At 38.5% G+C, this 16,210-nt stretch overlaps 1 protein-coding gene across 1 annotated transcript in view; it reads left to right on the plus strand.

Moving 5' to 3' along the window:
• The window catches only part of SPHK1 (sphingosine kinase 1), a 648,446-nt gene extending 633,662 nt beyond the window's left edge, over window positions 1-14,784 (plus strand). The window contains exon 5 of the mRNA XM_044090480.1: window positions 12,085-14,784. Coding sequence (XP_043946415.1) covers window positions 12,085-12,964 — 880 coding nt within the window. The 3' untranslated portion in view covers window positions 12,965-14,784. The remainder of the gene's footprint in view (window positions 1-12,084) is intronic.
• The last annotated feature ends 1,426 nt before the right edge of the window (window positions 14,785-16,210 follow it).

The following is a 16,210-nucleotide window of genomic DNA, read 5'->3' on the forward strand; positions in this document are numbered from 1 at the left end:
ACAATAAATCATTTCAAAACTTTTCCCACCTTTAATGTGACCTATAACCTGTACAATTCAACTGAAAAACAAACACATCTGTTAGGGGAAAAATATAAAAAAAAAATAAAAAACGTACAATAAGTTGGCTGCATAAGTGTGCACACCCTTAAACTAATACTTTGTTGAAGCACCTATTAATTTAATTACAACATTCAGTCTTCTTGGGTAGGAGTCTATCAGCATGCCAAATCTGGACTTGGCAATATCTGCCCACTCTTCCTTGCAAAAGTCTTCCAAATATGTCAGATTGTGAGGGCATCTCTTGTGCACAGCCCTCTTCAGGTACCCCACAGATTTTCTATTGGATTTAGGTCTGGGCTCTGACTGGGCCATTCCAAAACTTTAATTTTCTTCTGGTGAAGACATTCTTTTGTTGATTAGGATGTATGCTTTGGGTCATTGTCGTGTTGAAAGGTGAAATTCCTCTTCATCTTCAGCTTTCTAGCAGACGTCTGAAAGTTTTGGGCCAAAAGTGACTGGTATTTGGAACTGTTCATAATTCCCTCCACCTTGACTAAAGTCCCAGTTTCAGCTGAAGAAAAGCAACCCCAAAGCATGATATTGCCATCACGATGCCTCACTGTGGGAATGGTGTTCTTTTGGTGATGTGAAGTGTTGTTTTTGCGCCAAAAATACCTTTTGGAATTGTGGCCAAAAAGTTCAACAGCCCTCTTCAGGTCACCCCACAGATTGATGACAGTGATGGTCTCTGAAAGTGGAGTTATTAGTAAACTTTGCAATTTTATAATAACATGATTCCAGTTTAGAAATCTCAAGTTTTCTGATTTGTCTAAGAACTGGTGTGGCGTACATTAGAGTGGACAATAAATGGGTTTGGGCTAGGGTGATCCGTGCCTGTTCTGAGAAGAATTGTGTATGCCTATACAGGGTACCCATTTTTTGGTGGACCTTTTTTATAGTCTGTGAGATATGAACATCAGTAAAGAGGTGTTTTTTGTCGATTTCAACACCAAGGAGTTTGGTGTGATCAGAGGGACATATGATGGTACCATTTTTGGATGAGATTGTAAAGGATAGAGGGGCAGATATAGATTCATTGGGTGTGAAAAGTAGCAGTTTTGTCTTGGGGTTTAGGATATCTGTAATTCATTTTTCTACAGAACTAAAGGATTCTTGAGTGAGCTGTAGAGTGGAGAGGGATGGAGCAGACCAGATGAGAGTCAAGTCATCAGCGTACTGTATAAGTGAAGCATGCTGGGTAGAGGTGTGTAGATTGTTTGTAAATATGGAGAACAGATGTGGCCCTAATATCAAGCCTTGTGGTACGCCTATTGTAGTTGGGAGTAAAGGAGATTGTATGCCTTGCCATTGGACTGATTGCTGTCTGTGTGGCAGATAGCTTTTAAACCAGTTAATAGTAGAGGAGGCTAAGGATAGGGAGGCCAGGAAGTCTAGTAGTTTGGAGTGTGAGACCATGTCAAATGCTTTGGATAGATCTAAAAATATAGCAGATACAAAGTTATTGTTATTTCTGTGTAGGTTGACCAGGATGGTGAATGAGAGAAGAGCAGTTGTTGTGCTGTAATTTTCTTGGAAGCCATGTTGTGTAGAGGAGAGAAGATTGTGTGAGTTAAGGAATTTCATAACTTGAGAGTGAATACATTTCTCATGCAGTTTAGATAAGGAGTGTAGAATTACAATAGGGCGGTAATTTGAGAAATCATAAGAAATGCCTACTTTATGAAGAGAAATAATATATGAAACTTTCCAGAGTTGAGGGATGTAGGCTTCTTGTATGGAGTGGTTGATGAAGATTGAAACTGGGTAAGATAGAGATTCAGCAGCAATTTTTAGGAAGTTGGCAGGTAGACTGTCAGTGGCAAGGGTGGTTGGTCTCAGTTTTTGGAGGAGCTTTTTAATTGTGGAAGTGGGAACAGATGAAAGAATAAAGGAGGGGATGTTATTGGACCATTTGTTAGACATATGCATATGGTTGTTATGGGATAGTTGGGAGGATAATGTTAGGATGGATTCTGTGAAATAGTGATTAAATTAGGATGCTACATCATGGCTATTGTTAGAAGAGGGGTACTGGAGTGGTAGTTTTTCCTGGTTTTAGAAGTGAGTTGAAAGCATGCCAAAACTTTTGTAGATCTTTTGAATGTTTGTTTTGGACCCCAAGGGAATAGTCCTTTTTATCTATTTTGGTTTGTTTCTTGGCCTGATTTCTGAGTTGTTGGAAGTTTTGTTTGGCTAGGCTAGTGTTATCCCTTTTCCAGATTTTCCAAGATTTATCTATAGTCTTTAGTAAGGCTGTTGTATTCCTACTCAGCCATGGTGCATAGTTTGCCTTGACTCTGATTTTTCTAATAGAAGCAACTCTTTTAAGGACATTTAAGCAAGTACTATTAAAGTAGTCAATGGCCTGGTCTAAACCTAAGGTTAGTAGTGGTTCCCAGTTAGTTTGTTTTAGTGTATAGTTAATGTTCTGTATGTTTAGTTTATGGTCATCTCTAACTTGTCTAAAAGTAATGGGCGTGGGTATGTTGGTGCATTTGCATATGAGGAAAGTGGGAAAATGGATACTGAGACCATCTGGTAGGCATCCTACCTGGTAGGTTGGTTTGGGGTGATTGACTAGTGCCCAATCTAGAATGGATTGTTTATGGGTTTTTTTATCAACTCTAGTGGGTTCTTCAATGAGTTGTGAAAAACCAAAGAGATTGATATGATTAGTGGGGTTGTTCGAATTACAACTTGTCCAGTCAGTGCCTAGGTCACCTAGTAAGATAGTTTCGTGTTGCATATTCTCTGAACTCTACTGCAATATTTCCTCAATAATGGGGGTGTTGTTTCTTGGGGGTATATAACAGCTGAGAATATTGATATTTTTGGTGTTGTTTAGGTGTAGAGTTGTACTTAGGATTTCAGCATTATGATACTTGGGTAGACGGATTTGTAGAGGTTTAATGTTGAGAGAATTTTTAAAGAAAATTGCAACCCCACCTCCCTTTTTGCCTACTCTGTCCTGTCTTAAGATATTATGTCCTGGTGGGAGGATTTCTTCATTTTGGATATTGAGTTTTAGCCAGGTCTCAGTGATGGTTAGCATGTCTGGGGAGTAGTGGGATATAAATGCATGTAGGTCAGGAAGCTTATTGGATATGCTCCTAGTGTTGATGTTGAGAATTAATAGGTCAGTGTTCTGTTTGGTTGAGAGTGGGGTCTTAAGTGGACCTGGGTTTGGGTGTATATTTCCTGATATAAGTAGGCACTTTGTGATGAGTATTATGTGTTTAATTTTGTATGATGTTTCTAAGTTGGATCTGAATGTTATTTTAGTAGTATAAGATGTGTGTGTGAGTTAGTCTTAATGGGAGTATGAGTAAATGGAATAGAGGGTTTTTCTAGTGGAGTACCTGTATGAACGCATGTGATGTTTGTTAGGTATGTTAGAGTTAGGAAGAGAAATCCTAAGGTGACTAGTGTTTTTAGTGGGAGTAGTAGTTTGGTCTTTGAGATGCTATGGTTTATGGGTTGAGACAGATGCGAAGGCATGGCTAGCTACTGCTAAGTGTTTGTTTAAGGCAGGGAGCTAGATAGGGAGTGTGGTTTAAGATAATTATCAGAGGTATCTTATTGGTACAGGGTGTCGTCAGGTGATTAATTCTTAAAAATAAATGTAGGAGTAGTGGGTGGGTGGGAATTGGGGGTAGGGGAGCAGAGTGAGCAGCAGATGAACAGAGCGGGGCCTACCAGACCACGAGAGTGCGGAGCCAATCTATATGCAGAGGTTTGGGCAGGACAGTAAGAAATGTAAAGTGAATATATGTAAATATAACATAGGTTTCCTACAAATATTCTCAATATTTTGCTTTATTTTCTCCTGGAAGTATACTTCTTGAGAATGTTAGATTAGTGGGGTACCCTAGTGGGATGTTGCTAGTGCTGTGGACCCCCGAACTGTACACTACAGATATTTAGTCCCAGGTTAACAAGATAATTTAGAAAAAATGTAAACCTTGTCTCCTTTTAGGTTTTAAATTAGAGAATGGAGTTTGACTGCTGGATATTTCAGTAAGCAACGAGCAGCAGTCTTCTAATCTTGCAAGCCTTTCATGGGGGGTGGGCTGGGTTGGGTGGTTTACTATTGCTACAGTTCCTAGAAAGTAGAAAGGAAGATATGGGAGCTGATTAGGACCAAAATAAAACACTTTACCTACCCTGAAGGCATAAATTACAACACAATATTACATGTAGGTTACAGTACTTAATCAGTTTAGCAAACACATTAGCTTCCACATGTACATTCCAGTCGATAGTGTATGTTCTGTTGATGTTGAATAAGATGTTTAAATCCCTATAATAAGTATTTCTGATGCCATTTTACTGGTAACTGTGCAGTAAATCCATCAATAATGGATTGGAGGATATTTTATATGCCAGATACATGTCATCTCTTAGCAGTCGGTAGGATACCAAGTATAGTAACAGGGCTTTGAGTTGGTCTATGTTAGATATGTTGTTTAGGCCTTGTGTCCTTTAAGTAAGATATCTAAATGGGCATTCCAGTTGTTGTATGTGCCTAGACAGATACATGCCAAAGGGGGCATTATACTCAATGTTTGGCCTAATGATGGCTGAGTAAAGGGGGACAATGACATCCCTAGATCTAGACATAATACCTTTGTTTATAAGCTGTGCAGTGCAGAAGCACATTTTTACAAAAACAGACACATGTAGGTCAAAAGTTATGCAACTGTCCGCATAAGTTCCACAATCATATACAACTGGGTCAACTCTTAAGGGATGTATTGTTAATGTGGAAGTTCCCTGAAATAGATGAATTCCCAAAGGATGCAATAATGTATTTTTGGAATTTAGTTTCAGTACATGATTCTGGCACCAGTTATTTATTTGAGACAAACTTTCCTGCAGGATGGCTAAGTCATTTGGGGATTCAGTGACTGTTCCTAGCTCACAGTCATTTTGTAAAACTGGTAACGGTGATGCTTCCCACTTGAAGATTGTTCCTGACAGTTGACAGTCTCACCTTCTGGGGTCTAGGGGTGAGACAAACTAATTAAAAAAGCAAAGCACTACACCTACCATTAGGAAAGCTGTAGTTGGTTTCAAACCATCAATAGTCTGGATCCCTTCTTGGTGGGTTTTTATAAATTAATAAATTAGTATAAATTAATACTGGCACCAACACTAGAACCCCATATACCCACTCACTTGCATGTGGAGTGATAGAGCCACTCGACTCACTGAGTATAACCCCTTTGGTTTCTATGACCACTTTTTACAGGGTATAGTTTTCTTCTTTGTAGCCATGTTACCAACTCCAGTGAGTAAAGCTCATTAGTCTATTTAAAAAAAATAAGTTGATAACTATCACTGGTGTATCCATTTAGAAAGGGAACTTATTTTTTGTAGAATGGATAGAGGACCTAATCAGAGAAGGGAGAGCTTATTTTAATAATTCCCTAAAGCTTTTACCTGTATTGAGTAAGTTACTATCAGATAGTATATGTTCACAGGGAAAGAATGAAGGGCCTTCATGCTGCACGGAGAGAAAACAAGTTTTCAGGTGGAATGGTGATGCTGGGTCGGGAATGGCACCTTACCCACTGACACCTAAATTTTGGTGCTAAGTTACAGAGTTTGTTAGCTTAGTTCAAAAAAAGTAGGATGATAAAAACTTACAAAAAATAAATTAGGAAGATTCAAAAAATGAGTGTCTAGCTTCCTATTCTATATTCCATTGTGGTTGCTCAAGTTAAGTTTACAGAGAAGTGGCATTTACCTCCCACAGGGGTGCCAGGGAAAGGGTTAGAGATATTTGAAAAGCCTGGTGGCCACCACCATAACTGCATGGGGAGAGGGTGTCAGACAAAAACCTGATACACCTACAGGGGCTTCCTAACTGCAGTAAAATACCAGTCTCAGTGCAGTAGCCCCTACCAACTGAGGAGGATGCTGTGAGTGGGAAGGTTTCCAGACTGGCTAGGGTGTGCAATCAGCTAAAGATCTGTGTGGTGGATATATGTGGGGATGGTTGCCTTAGATTTAACCACATTTACCTAGAGCATTGCTAGAAGTAACATGCCTTTTCTGCGGGTAGGATAGGATGGCTCACTTGGAGTTCTGATCCAATATATTGGAGTGATGTTTAAAAATCGCAAAATCTTTGGTAGTCACACCAGCCCCCAGTAACAGGAATCAGTACCATTTTAACCATAATTAAATAGCAGTATACAGAATCAGTAAGATATGCAAAGTATTATTTTAGCTATCAGAGACAAAATGTAAATGCCTATTAGATCAAGCAGCAGAATTGTCTGGGAGAACCAAACTTGATTGTTGTCAGAACACTGGCTAAATTCCACATCGTCCACCAATAGAATTTTCAAGTATTTGTTGTGTCTGTCATAGGTATTATGGGGGTGCCTCCAGGATGATCCAGTGTAGGTAAACAATAAGCTTATGCTTAAGTAATGAAAATATGTGGTCCATATTTTTGTAAAATCCAACATCTGAGTTCTCTGGTCAGGATGTTCAATAGAGCATATGGTGGTTTAGCTTTCTGAGGTATGGATGCAGTTGACTAAGAACTTAGTGTTGAGTCCTGGTGGTTTGCTTACTTGTAAACAAATCTGCCATTCCAGCTCTTACTTCATCAGTGTATCATTTCTGTTTCCATCTAGTTGACCATAATTGACTTTGTCTATGAGATGAAACATGTATATATTGTGTCCGTGTCACTTGTTTGAATGATTTGCTAGAGGGTTCATTGACCTGTTCTGCCTAATGTCTGTGTAATGGTGTGTAATTCTGGTATTAAGCTTGTTTTACCAATATAAAACATCGGGCATCTGTGGCACTGAGCACTGTAAATGATGGTATTTGTATTACAGTTCCCATAAAATTTGCTAATGAATCCTTTCTAATTGTTGGGAGAGTGGAAACTGGATTTGCCAGTCATATATTTACAGTAATTGAATTTGGGGGTACCACATGGGTAGATGTCTGCTGGTAAGGTGAATTTTGGTGATTTGTATGGGCTGTCCATGCTTCTGTTATTCCTGATTGTAAAGCTTGGCCCTGGCATCAGAATCTTTTTGAAGGTGTTGTTTTCACTAATGATGTGCAGGTTGTCAGTGATGCCTTTTTAAGTTCTGGGTAATCAACTGAAAAATTGAGTGTGATGCTGGTTCACAATTTTTCGTTGTCTTTCATTGTAAAAGTTTGCAGAGTTCACAAAGGTTGTCTTTTGTTTCTGTGTAGGAGGAGAGTCACCCTGGTGGGTTTTTGATAAAGGTCATTGGTCTGAAATCTGCAAATTTAGTCAGTCATAGCACTCTGGTATTGGTTTTTACTTCAGAAAAGTAGATGACAAACTGAAGAGGTCCTAGCACAGAGCCGTGGGGGACTCCACTGGTGACTGTCTCTGTGGAGGTAACTTCCATTATTTTGATATTCTGCATCCTATCTGTGAGCCAGCTGGCAATCCAGTGAGTGACCTAGGGGTTTAATCCCAGTTTATTTAGCTTTTCTACTTTGCCTGATTGATGATCATCAGACAGCATGAGATGACTCTTACACTGTCTGAAGATGCCATCTCAGTCAGGCCAAGAGAAGGTGTGGGGAAGGGATGGTCTGTGATACCAACATGAATGACTCTGGGGCCAGGGGTAACTATAACTGTTTGGAGTTCATTTTTGTTATAATGTTTGGGTGGACTTGCTACTGAGTATTTAAATTTCAATACCAACCTACTAGCCTGGAGACCTTCTAGTGCCAACAGCAAGAAGCAGTAATCTAATTACAGTAAAAAAAACTCAGTAATTTCTACTAAAATCAGTGCCAGCAGTATCAGTGCACTCAATATTAGGCAATTTTAACAATTAGTAGTTTAAGGGGAGAGACTTTGCAAAATTATATTTATGTACTTATTGTCAACAGCCAGTAAATGGAGAGATGGAAGAAATTATGTTTTCAAATTATTACACGTGGCAGGCAACAACAGATACACTAGATTTAAGAACACAACTATAATACTGTGGGTGAGAAGAAAAAAACAGTTACACCCTTAGCTCTTAGTTGACTGGCCTGGAACTGTCCCAATGCAAAGTCAAGTCCTGAACTAGCCTGGCATACACTCTCCACTAAATGCAGTGCAACTATGTACTGGAATAATATATATATAGTTCTGAAGCAATCTTATAATTAATGGCAATGTATAGATTGGCACATATCATCACTTCCTCAAATTGCAGCCATTTATGTTTCTTGGTAGATAACAGAATTTTCAAATAATTCATTTGTGAAAAACAAGCCAAAGTTATTTTATCTTCACAGCTAATAATGTGTCCTCAGTATATTTATAATTCCCTTAATCAGTGTACTTGCAAACAGCTCTGTCCTTATTCAAGATGTCCTTAATGACTTCCATGCGCCAGTGGAGGCTGTTTTAATTCCCCAGAACGTAGCGTAGTACTAATGTCTCCATGTCTGTCTCATTACTACATGGTTTAATGTACAGCTGTTTACAGCTGCTTCTATCAGTTTTAACATCACTTGCAAAGCAGTGTAACCGACCTTCCCATCACCCTATATATCCAGTGGTCTGTTATGTAATTTATTCTTACAACACAACTTTACCCATGAATGCCACATTGCCAATCCAGTGTAAGGTAACACTTGACACTGGCAAATGCTTGATTGTGGTTGTTATGATCACAATGAAAGCAGTGAGAAAATGCCTTTTGATCAGGGCTGTTTCTGTGTGAGTTGCCCTGCATTTAAAAATCACTAAAAGTGGAGGTTGTCTTAACAACTGTGAAGTATAGAAGTATATTGTACTAAAATAGTGCCACCTATTTTTTTTTTACATTTCACCTGAAACATTAATTTATGTATTTATATTACAACTGGAAAACTTCTCAGATGCAGCATGAAGAATATTGTTAAGTAGGCAGTTAGTGTGTGGTCTCACAAAACTGGTGCAAGTACTGTTGCCAACAGCTTTGCTATTTCCTAATAGTAAATGGACTATCCGCATGTTGCAGGCTAAATAACACATCTGATGGAAATCACCACATAGTTTCCGCTAAAATCAATGACTGTGAACATCAAACAAGGGCCTTTTTTGTGATTTATCTTCATTTTGTCAATAGTTCTGCCTGTGATAAATTGATGGATATGGTGTAAGTGTGCATTTGTTTATTTATACTGTAGAGTATTCTGCTAGCACTGGAATAAACAACCCACAGAAAAGTGTTTTTGTAGCATGGCTACAACATCCTTCACGCCCAGCAGTGCACAGCTGAGAAGTGCTATCAGACAGCATGACGTACTGATAGCACATTAGGTTGATAGTATGTCCGTAAGTGAGAAGTGCTATCAGACAGCATAACGTACTGATAGCACATTAGGTTGTTAGTATGTCCATAAGTGAGAAGTACTGTCAGACAACATGGCGTACTGATAGCACATTAGGTTGGTAGTATGTCCATTAAGTGTAGTGAATAAGCTCAGGGCCTTGTGAATGTTTTGGAATTTACTGTGTCTATGTAATCAACCAGATCCTTCTTCAGGATATAGATTAGTGGAATGGGTTTAACCAAGAGGTGGAGTTTATTCCATAGGTGTAGCAGTCTATATGATATAAAGTTGTCACATTTTCTGCTACATATGGTATTCATTCTTGTTGTGGCCACCCACGTGTCATCTTGTGTTCTGGTCAATAGCGCATATTTTAAGCAAAGAGTTTCAAATAGAAAGGGGTGTGTAATGCTCTGTATATTATGTTGATGCCTTTTCTACGAATGTGATAAGATACAGAAAAGAGAAAGAGAGCTGTTGTAGTATTCATCAATAACACAAGTCCTGAAGCCCTTTACATCTCTTTATGAGAAATCTATGTATGCGAATAATTCATAAATCATGATGCAGTATTCTAAACCTGGTCTGCTAACTGCTGTATATGCGTTGTACACAGAGACAGTAGCTCTCTCGTATGGCTTTCATCCTCATGGAGGATCAGCTGGGTAACAATATATTTTGTAGATGGTAGAAAGAGAGTGCATGAGTAGGTTCTCTGTCTCCAACATTTACTTTTTGCCTGTTAACAGTATATAAATTACAGCATGCTGCATGATTTGACATCTAAGACAAAGTCCTTTCTACTGCAATGTTGATGTGTGATGTTACTTGTTACTTAAAGGGAGAGAGGGCAACAGTGACATTAAGGACAATGCTACCAGTTTTGCAGTCGTCCGTGTATTTTGCAAGCCATACAATGAACTGAGTTCTGACCTGTTAAGTAAAAGATGCCAAAAAGGTGTGGCTTCACAACAAAGGCTTGAGTGACTGCACTGGTAACAGGAGCTAGGAATCCAATCTACTTATTTTATATAACCATGGAGCAGTTGACTGTGACCCCACATTAGCTGGATTTCATTTACTTTCATAAATAATTCTATCATGGAATGTAGTGTCAGACTGAGAGAAGCTGCATGGACATACAAACATGGCTGACATATGCATCAAGGATAGGTTTCAAACACTCAAAGCAATTTAACAAATGACACAGCCAGCTAAAAATGAGTCATTCTTAATCACATGCGCAATATTAACTTGTGTCTATGTCTGCAATTTGTCCTACCGAATAATATTACAGCTAAAAAAAGTTTGCAGTTTCATTTTGACTGTCATACTATATGTTTTGTAAAGTGGATTGTAAAGTGGATATACTGTTACAAAATAATAAGTATTCTGAATACAGATATACTTTGTTTCAATAAAGTACTGTAGTTTGATATAATAATTTAAGCCTGAAGTCTGGAGATTTTTTTTAGTTTTACAAGATAGTAAGCATTATTTTAGTATTATTTTTAAAAATAATGCTATATTAAATAATTACACAACATGTAACAGTACAGAATGGGATTTATTTTCATTAATGAAGATCATAAAATACCATCATGTAACACACCACACTTTATCTAAGGAGGGTTTCCTGTTTGGTTATTTGGGCTGAATCCATGTTAATTTTCTAAGTTATAAGTTTTATCCAACATTATGATGTATATGAGCCAATCGTAACTTCAAAACAACTTTTATTTCAGCTCCTTTTTTCCTGTCTTGCATCCATATAGCATGTATTTCTGGAGCTTTATTCTCCTTCATTGTTTTAATCAATTGTTCCCTTTATCACATATTAGTTTATTCATGTTTAACTTATTTTGTATCATGTACATGACTGCATTACATTGCACTTTTTTATGTTATGTTTAACGTTGTACTTTTTTGTCATGTATGTTTCTACATTGTACTTTATTATCATGTATATTATTACATTGTACTCTTATCATGTATGTTTTTACACTGTACTTTTTGTCATGAATATTTATCTTGTTCGTCTTACCATGAACTTTTGGAGCTTTTCTCCTCGGGTCTCCACTGAAAATGGGCCCTTGGCCCAGTTGGACTAATCCAGTTAAAAAAAAAAAAAAAAAAAAAAAAAAGACGAATAAATAATTAAATAAATAAATACAGTTTACAAAAATGCCAGCTGATCTTATCTTTTCAAATTATAGTAAATCACTATAAACAAATTATAACAGTTTTCAGTATTTCATTTATCTTGTTCAGTGTGCCTTTGCATATAATGCATTTTTTAGTTCTAAGGAAACATCTGACTCTTCACTTTTAGTATCACAACACCTCTGTGCTGTTGCGGCAGAAAGAAAGGCAAGTCGAGTATTTTATACAATGTGAGCATAACTACTAAAATATATATTTATTATTTATATTTGTTAGACAAATGGGAAGGGGAATATGACTGGAAATGAGCAAAATATTGTTTTGCATGCAGCATTTTAAAGTTTATTTAAACAGAAATTTGTATTTTGAAACAGTACAAAATGTTTGATATGGATTGTGAAGCATTTTTTTCTTATTTTGCCATTATGTGTACACAGTAAGATTATTTAGCAATTTAATGTAATAGGTGATATTATGTAAAGAGCCGTCATGTTCTGACCTAATTTGCTGTCTTTTTTTGTGTTGTAGGCATGACAATGCTGTTGATGAAGATCTCCTAATTAACTGCACCTTCTTCATATGTAAAGGACTCACTGCTCCAATGGACCTGGTTTCTGTAACCACGTCCCATAGGCATATGTTCTCATTTTTAGGTGTAGCTTGGGGATTCATTAGTGACATTGACATTGAGAGTGAGAAGTACCGCACAATTGGTTCAGCTCGCTTCACAGTGGGGACTTTCATTCGACTGACATCACTAAGGGTTTACAGAGGACGTCTGAGCTACTTGCCTGCAAATGACGACACAGGAAAACAATGCAAAACCTCTGTAGACTTAGAGGTAAATGGTTTCTGCCACAGTTTAAGCTGTAAACAGAGCACAAGCACACCAAATGTTAACAGCCAGCACATGTACAATGCCTGCAACTCCAATAACTTGATGAAAAGCCACAGCAGTGATTCCAGTATTCCATTTTCAAAGACTACAGTTGCTTCAGGACCACTAGATTCTTTGGCACCTCCCTTAAGCAAGCCTGTCCCAAATCACTGGACAGTGAGTGAGGAGCAGGATTTTATTTTAGTGCTTGCACTGTACCAGTCACACCTTGGAGACCAATTTTTTACTGCCCCAATGGCACAACCAAATGATGAAGTTATTCACCTCTTTTATGTGAAGGCTGGTATCTCCAGGACTTCCCTTTTGAAACTTTTCCTGGCCATGGAGAAGGGAACTCATCTGGAAAGTGGCTGTTCTCATATTGTTCATATCCCTGTGAAGGCATTTCGACTCGAGCCATTCACTCCAAAAGGGATTATTACCGTAGATGGTGAACAAGTTGAATATGGACCCATCCAAGCTGAGATACACAGTAGGCTTGGCAGATTCATCTCTGGGGTGTGCACTTGAAGATGATTTATATTTACGGAACTGTGGCTGTGCTTCTTGTAAGCCAGTTAGCCTCCTCAGAGGTATAAATGTTCACAAAATAATCTCTGTTTATAAGGTGTTCACCATGAGTGCTGAGGCTCATTGTGCAAAAATGTGAAATGATATAAGCTGAGTACTTGTAATGTTTAAAAGAGGGACCAGATGTAGATCCGGCAGCTGTCTTTAGGTACTGAAACAGTTCAAATGTGCAAACATCTAGAGTAGAGAAATCTTTTACCTTGAGACTAATATTAATAACAAGTATATTAATCTGAAAATTAAGGGCTTCTTCTGAACAAAAAGTAGAGAAATATACTTCAGGGCATGCAACTGCTGTAAAGAAAACTAACCCGATGGTAAAGAATATGTGTGTGTGTGTGTTTTCAGGTTGTACTTCTACATTGTCAAGCAACTAAGCATATGTTTCTGGGTTTGTTTAGTACTGTTGGTGAGAATGGGGGTATGCCACCTAAACACAATCACTTAGTAATTATTTTATCTGCAGTTCACAGCACTAGCCAGTTTATGAAAACACACTAGTTTCCCTTTTGTACAAATCTTTTTATTTTATATCTGTTTTTAGTTTCCTGTATTTTCTTATCCTCATGAGGATAAGTGGTTACAGGATGGTGACAGTAGCCATCAGCCTGTGTCCCTGGTCTGTATCCTGTTGGACCACTATGCGAACTTTTCCATTATGTGACTCATTTCTCAGTAACTACAAGAACACGATGCAGCTGATGTTTATATTACATTCTTTTAGAACATGCTGTCATAAGTTATTGCTTCCTAGTTCTTATTTTTATGGCTGGCTGTTATTTGTACACGTATGAGTACAGTCATAGGTTTGCCATTTGGTATTGGAATGTCTAGAGGGAATACTTTTGTAGATTAAGCTTTAACAAGGTATAAAACACACAGTATTATAACTCTGCCTCAGAGCATTAGCAGATATGAAGCAGTGACTCATTTATGACAGCAGTGACACATTTATGACAGCATACCTTAAGCTGAGAGTATGACAAGATGCTGGGCATCTGGAAATATAAAGACTGCTTGTAATCTCCTACAAGGAACATACATATATTTAGCAATATACCTGGATCTAGTAGTACTTTAACGTCTGGAAAGTCACAAGGCCCGGGGGCTACAAGAAAATGCCTTCATTGGGAATGTACTTGCAAGGTTTAGAGCAGAGATAAGCCCTGCACCAGTGATTATGCACCTTACAAAAGCTCCTACCTCAAACGTGCTTTGGCAGCTGTTCAGATACCTTAATTTTGGTTCCTTAACTCAGGAATTATAAGTAACTAATCTATGATGCACTTTCTGAAAAGTAGTCATAAAATGATGCTGTGTGGCAAGTTCATCCTTAAGTGCCTTTAACTAGTAGCATATTTATATGCATCAGAATTCAACTTACATACTGAGAAGTGTTACCACATCTGCTAAATAATAAAAGACAAATGCATTTTTTGTTCATGCAGCTAGCTGTGTGGGAAGATTTTTTTCCTGCTTGACACTAAATTCTGAAAGGCAGGCTCTGCAGCACTGACACTTTTGCTCCAAATGTACTTTAGCTAATCTAAGTTTACTCACTAGATACAGAAACAGGAGAGGCTAACCAAGGAATTTTGAGTTGAGCAGGCAATGGTGACTCAACCATTTTTTTTTGGGGGGGGGGGATTCAAATGGATTCCCAGAGCATGATCAACAGGTGGCAGAGAGTCAGGTGCTTTAGCTCTAGGTTACTGTGTCTTATGGTTCTACAGTTTCAAATTTTTCAGTCAGTGGGTCTAGCCTTGAATGGATGCTGCATCAGACATTCAAAAAAACATAACAAACAAATGGAATGCCAGAGATGAGCCTGTTAAGCTCCCCCCACTCAACCACCAACTGAAGAAGCTCTGCTCAAGTATACCACCCACAAGCCTGGAGGGTGGACTCCCACTCCTTTTCCTAGAAAGACCCTAACAGTGTGGCCTCTTCCACCTCCCAGAGATGTACAAGTTCTACTGAAGATCAGGGAGAGGTGAAGGTGAGGTGATTCTGATCAGACTGGTGGCCAAGTAGCATTGGTATCGCTACTGAGAAGCATGTGAGGGGGATCTCTATGGCCTCCCCCCTATAGCCTTTACTTCTTTAACAACTACAAGAACAAGACCCTGCATCCAAAACACTGAAAAAACACTGCAGCTGACTAAAAAAAATACAAAAAAAAAAAAAAAAAACTGTTTTCAGAGGACATTCAGGGAGGCTGGCAGACCCTCCACAGAACCCACAAGAAAAGAAATACTCAGCTAAATGGAAGAGATTCCTCATTTTTGGTGCAATCAAAGAGGTACAAATGTCACACACACAAACCTACACACACCAGCCTACAGAGCAGTTCCCACAATCCCACAATGGCCCTATTCTTCTTTTAATAGATTCATGCTTCAGCAATTTCAGCAGTACAACAACATGGATCCTCTATCTCTTCTCCCCTCTCCTCCTCAGAATTTTTTAGAGGGATCAAAAATGTAAGGACAACCCATATGTTATGACTGCAGATGCATACCTATCGGACATCTACATTTATGGTAGGTACAAAACTGTACTTTTTGGATCTCCCCTGAACAACAAATCCAGCAGCTTCTTTGCCCTGATCCCAACACTGGGGGAGTCACCAAGGAATGCTCTGCTTCATGATTGGCCATCCGGTCTTCTTTATGCTTATCCTCCAACTCCCTTAATTCCAAAATTCTTTCAGAAAGCAGCCAGGTTGAATTGCAAAATCATCCTCATTGCACCTTACTTGCTTCGACAGGTTTGGTTCCCCTTCCTTTGGCTTAACCTACTATACACACCTTGGATTTCGAATCTAACTTCAGACCTTCTGTCCCACCTGACAGGCATGGTTCACCCAGACATTTCAAATCTCAAACTGACTGTGTGGTTTCTCCAATTCCCTTAATAGACAAGCAACCAATGCTTTCTTCCCCTGTCCATTCCATACTTTTATCATCCCATAAACCTTCTATAAGGAAACTCTACAGGAGTAAATGGAGAAGGTTTGTTTATTGGGCAGAACAGAATTAGACAGACCCCTTCTCAGCTCCAGTTCATTCTGTTCTTTATTTTTTAGTGAGTTTAATGAGGGTGCTAGTTCATCAACTGTTAAAGTTCAACTCACAGCAATATCTAATTTTCTTGTGGGGTTTCAAAATTCTTCCCTGGCTTCCT

This window comes from Protopterus annectens, chromosome 12.part0 (genome assembly GCF_019279795.1).
Source record: "Protopterus annectens isolate FY-2018-M chromosome 12.part0, PAN1.0, whole genome shotgun sequence".
In the NCBI taxonomy this organism is placed as follows: Eukaryota; Metazoa; Chordata; order Ceratodontiformes; family Protopteridae; genus Protopterus; species Protopterus annectens.